Genomic DNA, 17,085 nt, shown 5'->3' with positions numbered 1-17,085 from the left:
GAAGCTAACGTAGGTCTGCAAGAATGTGAATGACAGGTGTTTAGCACTGCTGCCTCACGGCGCCGAGGTCCCAGGTTCGATCCTGGCTCTGGGTCACCGTCCGTGTGGAGTTTGCACATTCTCCCTGCGTTTGCGTGGGTTTCACCCCCACAACCCAAAGATGTGCAGGCCAGGTGGATTGGCCACGCTAAATTGCCCCTTAATTCGAAAAAATAATTTGATATTCTAAATTTATTACAAAAAAGAATGTGAATTTTTTTTTGAATAATGGGTAATTGGAATTGGCAGTAATAAGGACATGGGGCAGCATCGTTTTGGTTAACCACAAGTTTACAGCTGGTGGGAGATGGGAGACCAGCTGGGAACATGTTGGAATAACCAAGTCTAAAGAGGGGAAAAAAGCGTTAATGAAGGTTTCAGCAGCAGGTCAACTGAGGCAGAGGTGGAGCTGGCTGAAGGAATGGAGGTGGAAACAGGCAGTGACAGTGATGATGAGATCAGAAGCTTATCTCAGGGTGAAAATTACATCAAGGTTGTGAAAAAACTAGTTCCGCCTCAGGCACTTATTGGGCAGAGGGGCGGAATGGGTGGTCAGATTGCGGTGGGAACCAAAGACAATGGCTTCAACCTTCCCAATATTTTATTGCAGGAAATTGCTGCTCATCTAGTTGGATGTCGGACAAGAGGTCTGACAATTTAGAGGCAGCGGAGGGGTTATGAGAGGTAGTGGTCATGTAGAACTGTGTGACAAAGGGGTTCATACGTAGAATGATGGGCGCGGTCTTCCCAAAAGGGAGCAAAGTCCCCAAGCGAGAGCTTTTAGCCATGTGTTTCCCGGCACTCGCGGTGTGAGGCCGCACACAGCCCCGTTTTTAACAAGGGGGAGCTCCGCTCACCAGAACGCCCCATTGTAGCAAGAGATCGAGATGCCATTTTAAAATGGCACCCATTCAACACCCAAGCCGGGCAACCCGGGTTTGATTACATGCGTGTACAAAATGCCATCTTGGCAGTGCCAACCTGGCACCCTGCCAGTGCCTGCTGGGCACCTTGGCAGTGCCCAGATGGCACCTAAGTGGCACTGCCAGGGTACCACGCTGCCCAAAGTTCAAGCAGCTGGGGGCCTCCGATCCCCTTGGAGACCCCCCAAGTACCATTCCATCTGGTCCCCATTTATGGGAACAAGTACCAAATGGCCCACTCCCGAGGTCTCTGACGTGAAGGGATTCAATCCCAAAGCCTCAGTCAGGTACCTTGGCAATCTGCACATTAGGGTAAAGCTTACTGTCTCCCATCATTATACAGGTTTACTAAAAATTGATCCGGCCCATTGTGGGCGGGTCTCACTTTGCAACATCTCATGAGGTTGCATTGAATCTCGCGGTGCATTGCGATCCGGTTAGATCCTGGGATTGGGATCTCCCGACTTTCATCGGCCATGCTGCGCTGCGGCGAGCTGCTTTCTTGGCACAGTGTGGCAGAGGACCGATGTTGATCTTTTAGATGGTATTGGGTGCTGAAGGGTTGTTGGAGGAGTGGAGGGGTGGTGCTGAGGCAGTATTGAGGTGAAAAATAGAAGGGGGCCATGAACAGATACCTAAGGGGCATCAATGGTAACTGTGTGGAATCTGAAAGATCTGGTGGAGTGTCACTGCAGTATGGTTATGTACAGGAGACATGGCAGACTGTTCCTCTTTGTACCCCAGAGACCAGAAGCAAGCTAGTCCATTGTGACAGAGATGAGTGAATTCAGCATTGACTAGATATAAAACCAAACATCATTCTGTATGGTTCATTCCTACACCCTCAATGCATTCAGCAACAGAGCAAGGAGACCAGTCGACCAATGCAAACTGCCCTGCGAAAGATTGGGCTTGTTAACTTTTGTTCTACAGGCACTTAGAGATCTAAAATGGCATCCTGCCACACACATACATTTGTGGTGTCAGCATTAAGTTGCATGCAGTGAATGCCCATGTCGTTGTATGCAACACAACTACATGGCTTCAAACAGCGCCCACTGGTTTAACCAAAGCAGTGTCAAATTGGAATTCAATGATCCATCTAACGTCCCCTCTCAACCTCACTGAACACAGCAGGAGTATGATATGACATTTGAAGATGCATTAACTGACCTTGACCACTCGTGTAAGGTGGTTGAACCTATTGTGGCGATGCATCCAGATCCTTGGGCCTAGGCTCCTGGCATTGACCTCCATGGCTATCAGCTCCACTGCCATTTGACTGGGCGAATATGGGGCATATCTCTTCCAATACCTCTTCCAACAAGACCTCCAGTACAATGTTTGAAAAGCCTGCTCTTACACACTCTTCCATTCCTTACTCTTTTGAAGATGTTACGACACCCTTGGCTAGGACACGGCCAAGTCCAGCCCCTCTTGACCCGGAGTCACAACACAATTGAATTGACAAATAACTCTTAGAGAAATACCCAAAGTCTTTGGGCCTTGGCTGCTCAATAATTACAGTCACCAGGTTTGTAAATTTAAGCACAATTACTTTTTATTTACAACAAGAACCACAATGAAATATGCAGCAAATACAACCGGTTAACTATTATCCAATTCCTAATCCCCCACTTTAACTTGCCTCCCACCCTCTACACACATGACAAACAAACACAGAGGGGAAGAGAGTGGTGAAAATAATAAGTAAAAGGTGAGTCTTTGCGTCAGATGGTTGTTTCTTGCACACATTCTTTCAAACCAAGCTTCCAGGTCGAGATTTCTGCTTTCCAGTCTGTAATGATTTTCATTCAGGTCCCTGCAGTTTCAAAAATACAAACCCTTCCTGGAGAAAACACGAGAGAAAGAGAGCAGGCCCTTTCCTCTGACTGTCCAGGGACCCCACTTTGCTTTGCTTAGGTCTGTAGAAATCATCGCACTCAGGCTGGATCAATCACCACCCGTTACCGGGCAGAATATGGCCTTGTGGCCAATTCATTGGCCACCAGTCAACCAATCGAACCAAGTTCGACCCCTGTCTTGGGTGCCACAAAGTCTGAGTTCTGTTGCTCGAAGGCTAGCAGAGTGTTCTCTTTTGTAACTTTTTACTTCCTTTCTTCCCCAGCTAGACCATGTTTTCCCAGCACCTGATTCAGCCACAATGCACCTCCCCTTTAACAAATGCGGGTTATCTTAAAACGGTGCTGGTCACTCACGATATTGGCCCTCTGCCAACATACCCAGCTGATGGACAGTGTGGTTAGCGCTGTCAATTTAATGTCAGTGCAGACATCAGTTAAATGAGCAGGCAATTCAGAGTTGTTGGACGTCCTGCATTGCAATCTGCAGCTGGGGTTAATAGCTCACAGGAATCCCTCTGCCCATTTTTGGGGGCTAGCCATTTTAGTCGTTACTCTGTTCAGAGTCCAGACAGTCTTTGAGCCCTGATATATTCACAGAGTGCACAGACCTGACTCGTAACCTCGTAACTCACCCACTATTTGCTATCATTCTAAATTCCATGGAGTACAAGATCCATCAAATCAAAATATCAGATGCATTTGTCGCAATTCTGGAGACGACTTTCAGACCTAGATGTTTTTTAAATTCTTTCACGGGATGTGGGTGCTGCTGGCCAGGTCAGCAGTTTCCACCGCTTGCAAATTCCATTGGGTTTTCCCACTAGCAGAAGGATGGGGGAATGGAAACTTTTTCTGTTGCATAACTGGAAGTAGCCGCTGCCCCAAGCGGTGAGCACAAGCAAGGGTCATGCAGCAATGCCAACCAGGGTACTTCTGCAGCATTTGTACCCATCAATCCTTGTAATGCAGAGTAACCCAAAAGTTACTTTGGCTGAGGAGCCCCCTAGGCAGGGACGATAACAAAGCTATCTGCGTCTTTGACTGTGAAATGAGCCATTCTGTTACCAGGCAAGGTAATACTCTGCCCCGCGCAGACAATGCCTGGAACCTGCAAAAGGCCTCAGAGGGATTTAGAAAGAAAGAAGAAAAGGCTTGAGTTCATACAGCGTATTTCAGCACAAACTCAAAGTGCCTGAGAGCCATTGAAGCCACAGTTGTAACGCAGGACACACAGCAGCCAATTTGCACACAGCAAACTCCCACAAACAGCAATGTGGCAACAACCTTGTTAAATGTTTTATTGATTGAGGGATAAATATTGATCAGGACACTGGTGGGTAACTGCCCTGCCCTCCTTTCAAATAATGACATGGCATATTTCCCATCCATCAGAGCAAAGCGGGCTTTGATTAAATACTACAATGTCTGCGGCGGGGGTGGGGGGAGGTCCAAAGATTTAAGTCTGTAGATTATAATTTTTTCTAACCACGTCAATTCAATAATTTTTTTTAAAAAATAAATTTAGAGTGGCCAATTTTTTCCAATTAAGGGGAAATTTAGAGTGACCAATCCACCTACCCTGCACATTTCTGGGGCTTGTGGGGGCGACAGAATGTGCAAACTCCACACGGACAGTGAACCAGGGCCGGGATTCGAACCCGGGTCCTCAGCGCCGTGAGGCAGCCGTGCTAACCACTGTGCCACATGCCACCCCAAGGCAAATTCAATAATTGTAAAGGCTAACGAATCTCGGATAACCTCTCACGGTAATCTCAATGTAGCCTGGGCTAGAGATGCAGTAATTCACACTGCCTTCATACTGTGTGATGTTTGGCGTACTTAGTAGTACACTGCATTAGTTAAACACTAACCTGGGGAAGCACATGGCTCCTTGTTTGAAGTGAAGTCAAGTGGTGTCATCAGACTTACAAGGAACTTATTTCTAAATTCTCTCGTATTGGAAACACCTTGCTCAGAAGCCATATTATCTTTTCACCCAGTCCTCCTGATCCACTATGATGCTGGTGGTGACCACAGACAGTCATAAAGACCTTTCTTAAAGGGGCACTACCAAACAAGTGGATAAAGTACACTGCAGACATGTTTGTTGCTACGATTTTCGAACCTTTGCACCTTCGCGTCAAATTTCCCGAAACGGAATAAAACCTGAAACCTATGTTGTAGGTTTGAACTACAGCCAATAAATGTAAACGATGCCTGATGTTCAATTGAACAGAGTCTTCACAGCATCCTATTCATGGCCATTTGGGGAATGAAGCTTGCCTGGAATCCCCCTTTAAATACACTGGTCAAAACACCGAACAGAAAGTTATGAAGTTCAGATATAATTGTGAATGGTTGTAAGTGAGTCAATTAGGTGTCAGCTTCATTAGAAAATATTCAACCAATGACTTTTACTGGAAAAATGTAACCAATCATTGGGGCCATACACTGTGATGTAACTAAAGCTATGTCGCGTGCTAAAAAATAAAAAAATAAAGGAGTTGCCAAACATTTTAAGGATGTTCCTTGAATCATATAGCCCCGATGAGATCATGACAAGGATATCAAGAGGAGAGATTAATGACCCGGTGACCAAATTAAAATTACATTTGAGTATCGCTGCCCCTGTGCTGTGCATGACTTCTTTTTTCAGTCAGAAAAGTGTTGTAGACACAAAGGCAGCTGAATATAGGCGGCACTGAAGCACAGTGGTTAGCACTGTTGCTTCATAGCGCCAGGGTTCCAGGTTCTCTGCACGTTCTCCCTGTAACTTCATTGCAGTGTTACTGTAAGCCTACTTGTGACAATAATAAAGATTATTATTATATTATATTCTGGTGGACGGGACTTGAAAATACAGGAGCCAGCTGGCGTGCCAGTTTCCTTTCCTTGTTCTGGGCGCTGGCTATTTTGCCTGGGGTGGGATTGGGGCGGGATTTTCCTGCAACTTCCCACCGATGCGGCAATTTCAGGTTCACATTATTTTCGCACTGAGTGATGTCCTTCTTATTTACCAATATACTGATGGTAGGACAGTGGTTAGCAATGTTGCCTCACAGTGCCAGGGGCCCAGGTTCGATTCCCGGCTTGGGTCACGGTCTGTGTGGAGTCTGCACATTCTCCCCATGTCTGCGTGGGTTTCCTCTGGGTGCTCCGGCTTCCTCCCACAAGTCCCGAAAGACGTGCTTGTTCAATGAATGTGGCAACTAGGGGATTGTCACAGTAACTTCATTGCAGTGTTACTGTAAGCCTATTTGCGACACTAATAAAGATAATTATTCTAAGATTATTATTACTGCCTCAGGGTAAACAGTAACACTAACCAGGAAAAACACATGGTTTCCTTGTTTCAAGTTAGGTCTAGTGGAGACAACAGACGTACAAAGAAGTTTGCTGTAAATTCTCTTGCATTTGAAACACCTTGCTCTGAAACCATATTATCTTTAACCTAGTCCTTAAAATAATTCTAGTGGGTCATAAGTTCACTGTCTGGAGGCTGGATTCCAGTGTTCCACGCAAGCCTACAAGTCATCCCTGCCTGCCTCAGGTGGGGGTGCAGACACAGGCCACCCTGTAGACATTGCCCACGTTGAAGCATCCTCTCAGTTACGTATCATTCATTAAAGGCTGGCTTTGATTCAGGCAGGAAGGACTCTCAACCCTCCGGCTTCAGGAGCCTGTCTGCTGCCCTTAATTGAATAGCAGATCTGTCTCAACGGCCAATTAAGGAATGGCCTGGCCAAACCTTCAGGCCAGTCACTGTTTCGGGATGGATTCAGGAAGCGGGAACAGTTTCCTGCCTCTGATGTGAAAATTCAACCCAGAAGTCATCACCATCCTTAGAAATCGACAGAGGAAACGGACGAGAAATCCACAAGTATAGTTTCCCTTTGCCTCACATGGAACAAAGACTATTGCTGAATAAGAACACTTGTAACAACAATTTGCATTTATATATTGCATGCCTTTAACACAATAAAATGCACAAAGGTGTTTTAGTATGTCACATACCTGGGACATGGCAATTAAATTTAGTCAGGAGGTCATCAGTGGTCATCAACCATCACAATCGTCAAAGGCATTGGCATTGTGAGTGGGGAGGGACAAGACTAAAAGGATTTGAACAGGCAGCAATGAGGGTGGCGGACACAGAGTTAGGTTCCAATGCCCCATTTAAAAGTATTGGAAAGAAATGGGAGGTTAAAGATGGGTCAACAAACAGAGGGGCTGAATTGAGGGGTAGGTTTCTCAAAGAGAAGGTGATGCCAGCATGAGGGTATAATATCCAAAGAGACTAGTTCATGATATGTGCAAGTATTGGCCCTGGTAAAGACCACATTTAGGATACTGTGTCAGTTCAGAGCTCTACACCTGAGAAAGGCTACGTTGGTCTTGGAAGGAGCATAGTGGGCAGCACGGTAGCACAAGTGGATAGCACTGTGCTTCACAGCGCCATGGTCCCAGGTTCGATTCCCCTCTGGGTCACTGACTGTGCGGAGTCTGCTCGTTCTCCCCGTGTCTGCGTGGGTTTCCTCCGGGTGCTCTGGTTTCCTCCCACAGTCCAAAGACGTGCAGGTTAGGTGGATTGGCCATGCTAAATTGCCCTTCGTGACCAAACAAAGGTTAGGAGTGGTTATTGGGTTATGGGGATAGGGTGGAAGTGAGGGATAAAGTGGGTCGGTGCAGACTCGATGGGCCCAATGACCTCCTTCTGCACTGTATGTTCTATGTTCTATGTTCTAGTGCAGATTCATCAGAGTCATTAGTGTTCCGAGGGTTAAATTGTGAAGAGAGATTACATCAACTAGGTTTGTAATCACTTGGATATAAAACGTAACGGGGTGTTTGATTGGGATTTTAGGCTTTTGAAAGGAATTGATAGGACATTCTTCCACAAGTGAGCAATAGGTAAAATCAAAGCCAGTTGATGTTAAAATTGGACGGGAAGATTCCAGAATGGTACCTTGACTCAAAAGAGCATTTAACTTTTTTGTTGTTGCATAAAATGCGGAGGAGCAGAGTCACAGGCCCACTAATTAGTTTTAAAAACAAGAAAAAAACATTTATTTGAACATGAAAAGTTGGATTGTGATACAATGAAATGAAATGAAAATACTCTTTTACTCCCCCCTTTGTTTAACAATACGCACAGGTTTTCAGATTAACATTGGATTGGATTGGATTGGATTTGTTTATTGTCACGAGTACCGAGGTACAGTGAAAAGTATTTTTCTGCGAGCAGCTCAACAGATCATTAAGTACATGAGAAGAAAAGGGAATAAAAGAAAATACATAATAGGGCAACACAACATACACAATGTAACTACATAACCACTGGCATCGGATGAAGCATACAGGGTGTAGTGTTAATGAGGTCAGTCCATAAGAGGGTCATTTAGGAGTCTGGTGACAGTGGGGAAGAAGCTGTTTTTGAGTCTGTTCGTGCATGTTCTCAGAGTTCTGTATCTCCTGCCCGATGGAAGAAGTTGGAAGAGTGAGTAAGCCGGGTGGGAGGGATCTTTGATTATGCTGCCCGCTTTCCCCAGGCAGCGGGAGGTGTAGATGGAGTCAATGGATGGGAGTTGGGTTCGTGTGATGGACTGGGCGGTGTTCACGACTCTCTGAAGTTTCTTGCGGTCCTGGGCCGAGCAGTTGCCATACCAGGCTGTGATGCAGCCCGATAGGATGCTTTCTATGGTGCATCTGTAAAACTTGGTAAGGGTTAATGTGGACATGCCGAATTTCCTTAGTTTCCTGAGGAAGTATAGGCGCTGTTGTGCTTTCTTGGTGGTAGCGTCGACGTGGGTGGACCAGGACAGATTTTTGGAGATGTGCACCCCTAGGAATTTGAAACTGCTAACCATCTCCACCTCGGCCCCGTTGATGCTGACAGGGGTGTGTACAGTACTTTGCTTCCTGAAGTCAATGACCAGCTCTTTAGTTTTGCTGGCATTGAGGGAGAGATTGTTGTTGCTACACCACTCCACTAGGTTCTCTATCTCCCTCCTGTATTCGGACTCATCGTTATTCGAGATCCGGCCCACTATGGTCGTATTGTCAGCAAACTTGTAGATGGAGTTGGAACCAAGTTTTGTCACGCAGTCGTGTGTGTACAGGGAGTAGAGTAGGGGGCTAAGTACGCAGCCTTGCGGGGCGCCGGTGTTGAGGACTATTGTGGAGGAGGTGTTGTTGTTCATTCTTACTGATTGTGGTCTGTTGGTCAGAAAATCGGGAATCCAGTTGCAGAGTGGGGAGTCAAGTCCTAGGTTTTGGAGCTTTGATATGAGCTTGGCTGGGATTATGGTGTTGAAGGCGGAGCTGTAGTCAATAAATAGGAGTCTAAAGTAGGAGTCCTTGTTCTCGAGATGCTCCAGGGCTGAGTGTAGGGCCAGGGAAATGGCATCTGATGTGGACCGGTTGCAGCGGTATGCGAATTGCAGTGGATCAAGGCGTTCTGGGAGTATGGAGGTGATGCGCTTCATGATCACCATGGATTACAAAGTAACTTTAATTCTTAATGGTCTCATTAACACATAGTCCCTTTTCAGCACACAAGAAAATAAACTTTCCACTCTGAACGAATGATTGCGGATGTCTCCTCAGAATCCTCCCAGATCATTGTCAAGTGAGAGTTCCCAAATTCCACTCCCAAAAACACACTTTAAAATCTTCTTTCGCAATTATACTTTCCCTTAGCTGAAGGTTCAGTTAGGGTGCTCAAGAGTTACAAGTTAGCTAGGAAGGACCTAAAGAGAGAGTTAAGAAGAGCCAGGAGGGTACATGAGAAGTCTTTGGCAAGTAGGATCAAGGATAACCCTAAAGCTTTCTATAGATATGTCAGGAATAAACAAATGACTAGGGTAAGAGTAGGGCCAGTCAAGGACAGTAGTGGAAAGTTGTGCTTGGAATCCGAGGTGATAGGAGAGGTGCTAAATGAATATTTTTCGTCAGTATTCACAAAGGAAAAAGACAATGTTGTTGAGGAGAATACTGAGATTCTGGCTACTCGACTAGAAGGGCTTGAGGTTCATAAGGAGGAGGTGTTAGCAATTTTGGAAAGTGTGAAAATAGATAAGTCCCCTGGGCCGGATGGGATTTATCCTAGGATTCTCTGGGAAGCTAGGGAGCAGATTGCTGAGCCTTTGGCTTTGATCTTTAAGTCAGCTTTGTCTACAGGATAAATGCCAGAAGACTGGAGCAAATGTTGTCCCCTTGTTCAAGAAGGGGAGTAGAAACAACCCAGGTAACTATAGACTAGTGAGCCTTACTTCTGTTGTGGGCAAAATCTTGGAAAGGTTTATAAGAGATAGGATGTATAATCATCTGAAAAGGGATAATTTGATTCGAGATAGTCAACATGGTTTTGTGAAGGGTAGGTCGTGCCTCACAAACTTTATTGAGTTCTTTGAGAAGGTGACCAAACAGGTGGATGAGGGGAAAGCAGTTGATGTGGTGTATATGGATTTCAGTAAAGCGTTTGATAAGGTTCCCCACGGTAGGCTACTACAGAAAATACGGAGGTATGAGATTCAGGGTGATTTAGCAGTTTGGATCAGAAATTGGCTAGCTGGAAGAAGACAAAGGGTGGTGGTTGATGGGAAATGTACAGACTGGAGTCCAGTTACTAGTGGTGTACCACAAGGATCTGTTTTGGGGCCACTGCTGTTTGTCCTTTTTATAAATGACCTGGAGGAGGGCGTAGAAGGATGGGTGAGTAAATTTGCAGATGACACTAAAGTCGGTGGAGTTGTGGACAGTGCGGAAGGATGTTACAAGTTACAGAAGGACATAGATAAGCTGCAGTGCTGGGCTGAGAGGTGGGAAATGGAGTTTAATGCAGAAAAGTGTGAGGTGATTCATTTTGGAAGGAATAACAGGAAGACAGAGTACTGGGCTAATGGTCAGATTCTAGGCAGTGTGGATGAGCAAAGAGATCTCGGTGTCCATGTACATAGATCCCTGAAAGTTGCCACCCAGGTTGAGAGGGTTGTTAAGAAGGCGTACGGTGTGTTAGCTTTTATTGGCAGGGGGATTGAGTTTCGGAGCCATGAGGTCATGTTGCAGCTGTACAAAACTCTGGTGCAGCTGCATTTGGAGTAGTGCGTGCATTCTGGTCGCCGCATTATAGGAAGGATGTGGAAGCATTGGAAAGGGTGCAGAGGAGATTTACCAGAATGTTACCTGGTATGGAGGAAAGATCTTATGAGGAAAGGCTGCGGGACTTGAGGCTGTTTTCGTTTGAGAGAAGAAGGTTAAGAGATGACTTAATTGAGGCATACAAGATGATCAGAGGATTGGATAGGGTTGGACAGCGGGAGCCTTTTTCCTCAGATGGTGATGTCTAGCACAAGGGGACATAGCTTTAAATTGAGGGGAGATAGATACAAGACAGATGTCAGAGGTAGGTTCTTTACTCAGAGAGTAGTAAGGGCGTGGAATGCCCTGCCTGCAACAGTAGTGGACTCGCCAACACTAAGGGCATTCAAATGGTCATATGGATGATAAGGGAATAGTGCAGATGGGCTTTAGAGTGGTTTCACAGGTCGGCGCAACATCGAGGGCCGAAGGGCCTGTACTGCGCTGTAATGTTCTATGTTCTTTGTTCTATGTTCTATGTTCTTAGCGGTTTGCATTCCAAAACCCACACCTGGGGCTGGATTCTCCGCCGCCCCGCTCCGAAATCGCATTTGGTGCGGGTGCGGAGAATCGACTTTTACGTGAGAATCGGGCCCGGCGCGTGGCCGGGGGTCCATTGTCAGAGGCCCTCCCAGCGATCCCGGCCAGGCTGAGTTCTCGAAGGTGTGGTTCTAACCGCGTCTGTCCGGTCGGGACTCAGTCCACGGCCGCGCTGGTGAGGGGCGGGGAGGATCCAGCACCAGGGGGGGCCTTATGGGTGGCCGGGGCAATGATCGGGCGGGTCAGATGAAGCGGCGCTGGGCAGATCGGTGGGACCTTGTTTCTTGGTCCTGGTCCGCGGTCCGAGTCCGCCATCGCATTCGGTATGGCCGCTGCCATGTGCATGCGCGGAGTCGGAACCGGAAGTGCGAGGGCCCGTATTCCACAGCCTAAGCTGCGTAAAACTCCCCGGATCCCTGCCAGCCCCCGCAGGTAAGCTCTTTATTTTTATGGCGTGGGTTGACAGCGGCGGGACTTCGGCCCATCGCGGACTGGAGAATCGCCGGGGGATTTCCGCCGACCGGCGCGGCGCAGTTCCCGCCCCCACCGAATCTCCGGCGGCGGAAAATTCAGGACACGGCGGGTGCGGGATTCACGCCGGCCCCCGGTGATTCTCCGACCCGGTGGGGGTCGGAGAATCGCGCCCAGAGTTTCACACCAACCCTTTAGAATTTATTTGTCTTGACCGGCGCACAAACAGCTCACAATTGCGTTCAAAGACTGTATTAAAATGACATCAGCCATTTGGTTTACCTTTGGAGGCTGCTGTCACACTTTAAATCTGGTTACTGCAAGTGACTCTTTAACTCAGAACACTTTGTTTACTCTTACTTCAATTCTTCTGAAACCTAACTTGGTCTCTGTTTACTTAACTAGCAGTTCTTCAGATCTCTGCACTTGTTTTCTTAATCATTACTCGATGGTGGGGCTTTTCTTGTTGCAAAGCTGAGAGAGATGTTCCCTCTCTAGTCTTCTAAACCAATTACTTCGAGCAGAGCTTTCTTCTCTCTCACTACCTGTCTTCAACTGCAATCGAATTCGCTGGAAAGCCTCTCTACCTTACAAGGCCCCAGTTGCTCAGCAGCACCCACATGCTTATGCCTTTTATTTATTCTTTATGCAGTAGCCCCCTCTAAGCACAATAGAAATACAGTTGGAACTTAACAACCCACATACATACAAACCCCTTTGTCCAGCTTTAATAGGTTTTACCTTCCCAGGCACAGAAACAATAAACTAAATCCACTTAAGGCTATACCTTGGGCTGGATTCTCCATTTGGGAAACTATGGGCGGGATTCTCCGACCCCCCGCCGGGTCGGAGAATCGTCGGAAGGCCGCGCGAATCGTGCCACACCGCCCCGATGCCGGGACGCGATTCTCCGCAGAGCGGAGAATCGGTGCCATTGGGGCCGTCGTGGGGAAGAAGGCCACTGCGCATACGTTAGTTGGCACCGGCCCAACTGCACATGCGCGGACACCGAGGTGCCGGGTTCAGGCCGGGATCGGCAGCTGGAGCAGCAACTGAGCATGGCCATGCCCATCCCCTTGATGATACTGCTGGGGTATGAGGGTTTCCAGAGGGGTGGGCTGCCACATGAGCTCCCTGACCCACTGAGCAGTCAGCAGTGTGAACAGCCAGGAATCTGTAAGGAGCATCTGAGGTGTGCATTTAAACCACCCCGATCCCGAGGAGGACACCCAGAGTCCACGGGCTTGGCACCAAGGCATTCCTGCTACTCCCTGTGGCCAGGCAGCCATCCCCCAGCAAGCCTCACAAGACTCTGGAGTTTTCTCAGCATCTCGTTACCCCTCAACAGCCATGGCGTCCAGGCCTCGCTCGTAAATACTCGCACCACTTTGTACCCGCTTGACTCTTGCCTGAAGGGGTTGGAGCACCGTGGAGGCGTGGGGCAGATTGCGTGCAACCCGCTAATAAGATTCAAATCGGGCTTGAATATACGGGCACAAACTTCACTAACGCCGCCCGTGGGGGACAGGAGCGTGGCGTCGGAATCGGCGCCAGGCGCAAATCACGATTTTTGTTATACCCACTAATCTCCGCCCAATCGCACTTTTAGCTGCCAGCGTCGGGAGACGGATAATTCAGCCTCTTATAATATTTACCAATACAAATATAAATCCCTTAAAACTATCTTTTTCTTTTCTTACATTGGTCATTCAGGAAAGAAGTTAGGAAATTTACAGAAATGGTGATAGCAGTGTGGAACGCTTTCCATTAAAAGCTCGCTCAATTAATAATTTTAAAATCTAAGATTGATAGATTTATTTGCGAGCTAGCAGTATTAAGGAATAGTGAGACACAGTGGGCAAGGGAAATTAGGACACCGATCAACCATGACCTCATTGAATCGGGAACAGGCCGGAGGGGCTGAACGATCTGCTCCTGCTCCTATGTTCTTGAGTAAAGTGAGGCAACTGAGTGATCAACAGCTGGGTCCTGGGGAGATGGAGAAGGTGGTGAATCTCATAGAATAAACAAGGGGTGTTTGGAGATATGTGAAAAACTATGAGCAGCTAGGCGAGTACAGGGGTCAGAAAGCTGTCAAGCTTGTCTAATTCCAGCCTCTTTTTAAAAAAAATTTAGAATGCCCAATTAATTTTTTCCACTTAAGGGACAATTTAGCGTGGCCAGTCCACCTACCATGTCCATCTTTGGGTTGTGGGGGTGAAATCCACGCAAACACGGGAAGAATGTGCAAACTCCACACAGACAGTGACCCAGAGCCGGGATCGAACCTGGGACCTCAGCGCCGTGAGACAACCACTGCGCCACCGTGCCGCCCTTAATTCCAGCCTCTTGACCATCCCAGATTACCTTCCTCCCCCTACGTGGCTGTGCCTTCAGCTGCCAAGATCCTAAACTCTGGAATTCCTTCCCCCAAAACCTTTCTGCCTTTTGTCTGCCTCCAAGATACTCCTTGTAGTCTACCACTTTGACCAAGCTTTTAGCCATCTGACCTAATATCTCCCTCCACAGCTCAGTGTGAAGTTTTGTTTTACAGCCCCCGTGAAGTGCCTTGGGACATTTGATCTCATTAAAGGTGCTTTATAAATACAAGCTATTGTTCTATCAAGCAAATAATCTCGATTGCAGAAGCAAAGGAATCAACAGTGAGTGCCAGCTAAGCTCAGCTCATCCAAAATGAGCACACATTTTCTCGCATGATTACTCTCCGTAATCATTAGCAAGAACCTTAACTGGCTTCATGGAATATAAAGCAGAGCAGCCCCACCAGTTCATTACCAGAAGCCAACGCTGAAAAAAGCCCAGAAAGTCCAGATTATAATTGTGGGTTTTTTTTGGTTTTGGGCAAAAGATTGACAACGAGCGTATAGTTGAGGCCTGGGAGTTAAGATTTCCCAGACTCCACAATGTGGAGTGCTGGGTGATTGCCCAGCCCAGCTATGTACAAATTGGCATTGCTCAGAATCCACTGAATCCTTGCGTATTTATATATAATTTACAAACAGTTTTGTTACTTTAGTTTGAGGAGGGGAGGGCAGGTCTGAGATAAAACACAGCCCCAAATGGAAAATGGTGGTGTGGCAACGATAGTGAATTCAGTGCGATGGTTAGCGTGAATCACGAGGGGTTTGGACAGATTAAAAGAAGAAAATGTGCTTTCACTGGTTGCTATAAAAATGATTGGCAAGAGGGATGATGAGGAGGATTTTATTTGACCAGTGTTGGTAATCTGGAATGCTGCCTACAAGGGAATTGAAAGCAAATTGCCGTAACTTTGAAAAGGAAATTGGATACATACTTCAAAAAGGTAAAACGTGAAGGTATAAGGGGAAAGGGGGTGGGGGAGGGTTGGCGGAGTGGGACGAATTGGGTAGCTCTTTCAAAGATGCAGCATAGGCACCAACGTAATCTACGAAAATTGTGAGGCTTTCCGTTTAAGCAGGAAAAGTAGCAAAGCTCTTCCAAATTGGAGAGAGAAGTCTTACAACACCAGGTTAAAATCGAACAGGTGTGTTTGGAACCTCTAGCTTTCAGAACGCAGCTCCTTCAGGTCTTAGATCCGCAACGGGATGGTTTGTCCTCTATTCTATGGGACAGTAAGAAGTCTCACAACACCAAGTTACAGTCCAAGAGGTTTCTTTGGAATCACTAGCTTTCGGAGCACAGCTTCTTCATCAGGTGAGCCCTGAGCTGTGCTCCGAAAGCTAGTGATTCCAAATAAACCTGAGGACTTCAATCTGGTGGTGTTGTGAGACTTCTTACTGTGCCCACCCCAGTCCATCTCCACATCATATTCTATGGAATGCATTGAAGGTGGTGATTAGAGGGGAGATTATATCGTATAAGATACACATGGACAGGGAGGCTAGGAAGTTAGTTGATGACATTTTGGAAGTGGACAGTAGATATTCAAGTCACCCAACCCCGGAACTCCTGGCAAGCAGGAAAAAGCTGCAGACGCAGTTTCCCCTGCTGCCGACTGATAGCGCGGTGCACTAGTTGGGGCGCCTGTGGGGGGTTACCTATAAATTACTATGGGGAGAAAGCCAGACGTCTCTTGGCTCACCAGCTAAGGTGGCAGGTGGCCTCATGGGAGATTATCCAGGTCAGGGATGAGGGAGACAGGCTGGTTTCTGCCCCAGATAAAGTCACTTGGACCTTTGATGAGAGGCTTTACAGGTCAGAGCTACCAGAGGAAATCGGGGATGACAGGGTTTCTAGAGGGCTTGGAGTTACCCGAGGTTTGGGAGGAAATGTGGGATGAGCTGGAGGCACCATTGCTTTTAGGGGAAGTCTGCACAGTGATAGGACAGATGCAAACATGGAAGTCACCTGGGGCCTGACGGGTTCCCGGTGGAATTTCACAAGAGGTTCCAGCTGGTTCCGTTACAGATAGGGATCTTCAATGGTTCTTTGTCCCAGGGTTTCCTCCCTGCGATGCTTTGTCTCCCTTATCCCATATCCTGAAAAAAGACAGGGGTCCTGCAGAATGCAGGTCATCCCACTCTATTTCACTCCTTATCGTGGATGCTAAGTTGTTGGCTAAGGTTCTGGCATTGAGGTAGGAACCTTGTCTTCCGGAGGTAGTTAGGGAGGACCAGACGGGATTTGTAAAGGGCCGAAGATTGTTGTCCAATGTGCAGCGACTGCTGAACGTGGTTTTTACCCCGGGGTCCAGGCCGGACATAATTGTGCCATTAGATGTAGAAAAGGCGTTTGATAGGGTGAAGGGGAAGGTACCCTTTTGTGGTTTTGGAGAGGTTTTGGTTGGGCCCCAGGTTTGTGTCTTGGGTATGTCTGCTGTACAAGGCTCCATTGCCCAGTGTTCGTACAAATACCATGAGTTTGGGTAATTTTTCAGCTACACAGGGGCAGGAGGCAGGGGAGTCCAGTGTCTCCCCTACTGTTCGCATTAGCGATTGAGCCATTGACCATTGTCCTGAGGGCCTCGGAAGGTGTGGGGATCTGGGATCTACCTGGGAACAGATGGTGTGGAGACCTGGGATCTACCTGGGAACGGATGGTGTGGGGAACGGGATCTACCTGGGAGCGGATGCTGTGGGGATCTGGGATCTACCTGGGAGCAGATG

General features: G+C 47.4%; 1 protein-coding gene across 2 annotated transcripts in view; it reads right to left on the bottom strand.

Moving 5' to 3' along the window:
- LOC140392592 (protein polyglycylase TTLL10-like) overlaps positions 1-17,085 on the bottom strand; it is a 185,823-nt gene that overhangs the window by 92,137 nt on the left and 76,601 nt on the right. The window contains exon 1 of one of the 2 annotated variants that reach the window (XM_072477990.1): positions 4,699-4,847. The exons of the other annotated variant lie outside the window; for it this stretch is intronic. Coding sequence (XP_072334091.1) covers positions 4,699-4,712 — 14 coding nt within the window. The 5' untranslated portion in view covers positions 4,713-4,847. Of the gene's footprint in view, positions 1-4,698; positions 4,848-17,085 lie in introns of those variants that run through there. 2 annotated transcript variants of the gene reach the window in all.

The sequence above is a fragment of the Scyliorhinus torazame genome, chromosome 16 (assembly GCF_047496885.1).
Source record: "Scyliorhinus torazame isolate Kashiwa2021f chromosome 16, sScyTor2.1, whole genome shotgun sequence".
Lineage (NCBI taxonomy): Eukaryota > Metazoa > Chordata > Chondrichthyes > Carcharhiniformes > Scyliorhinidae > Scyliorhinus > Scyliorhinus torazame.
This window is presented reverse-complemented; position numbering and strand designations above follow the sequence as displayed.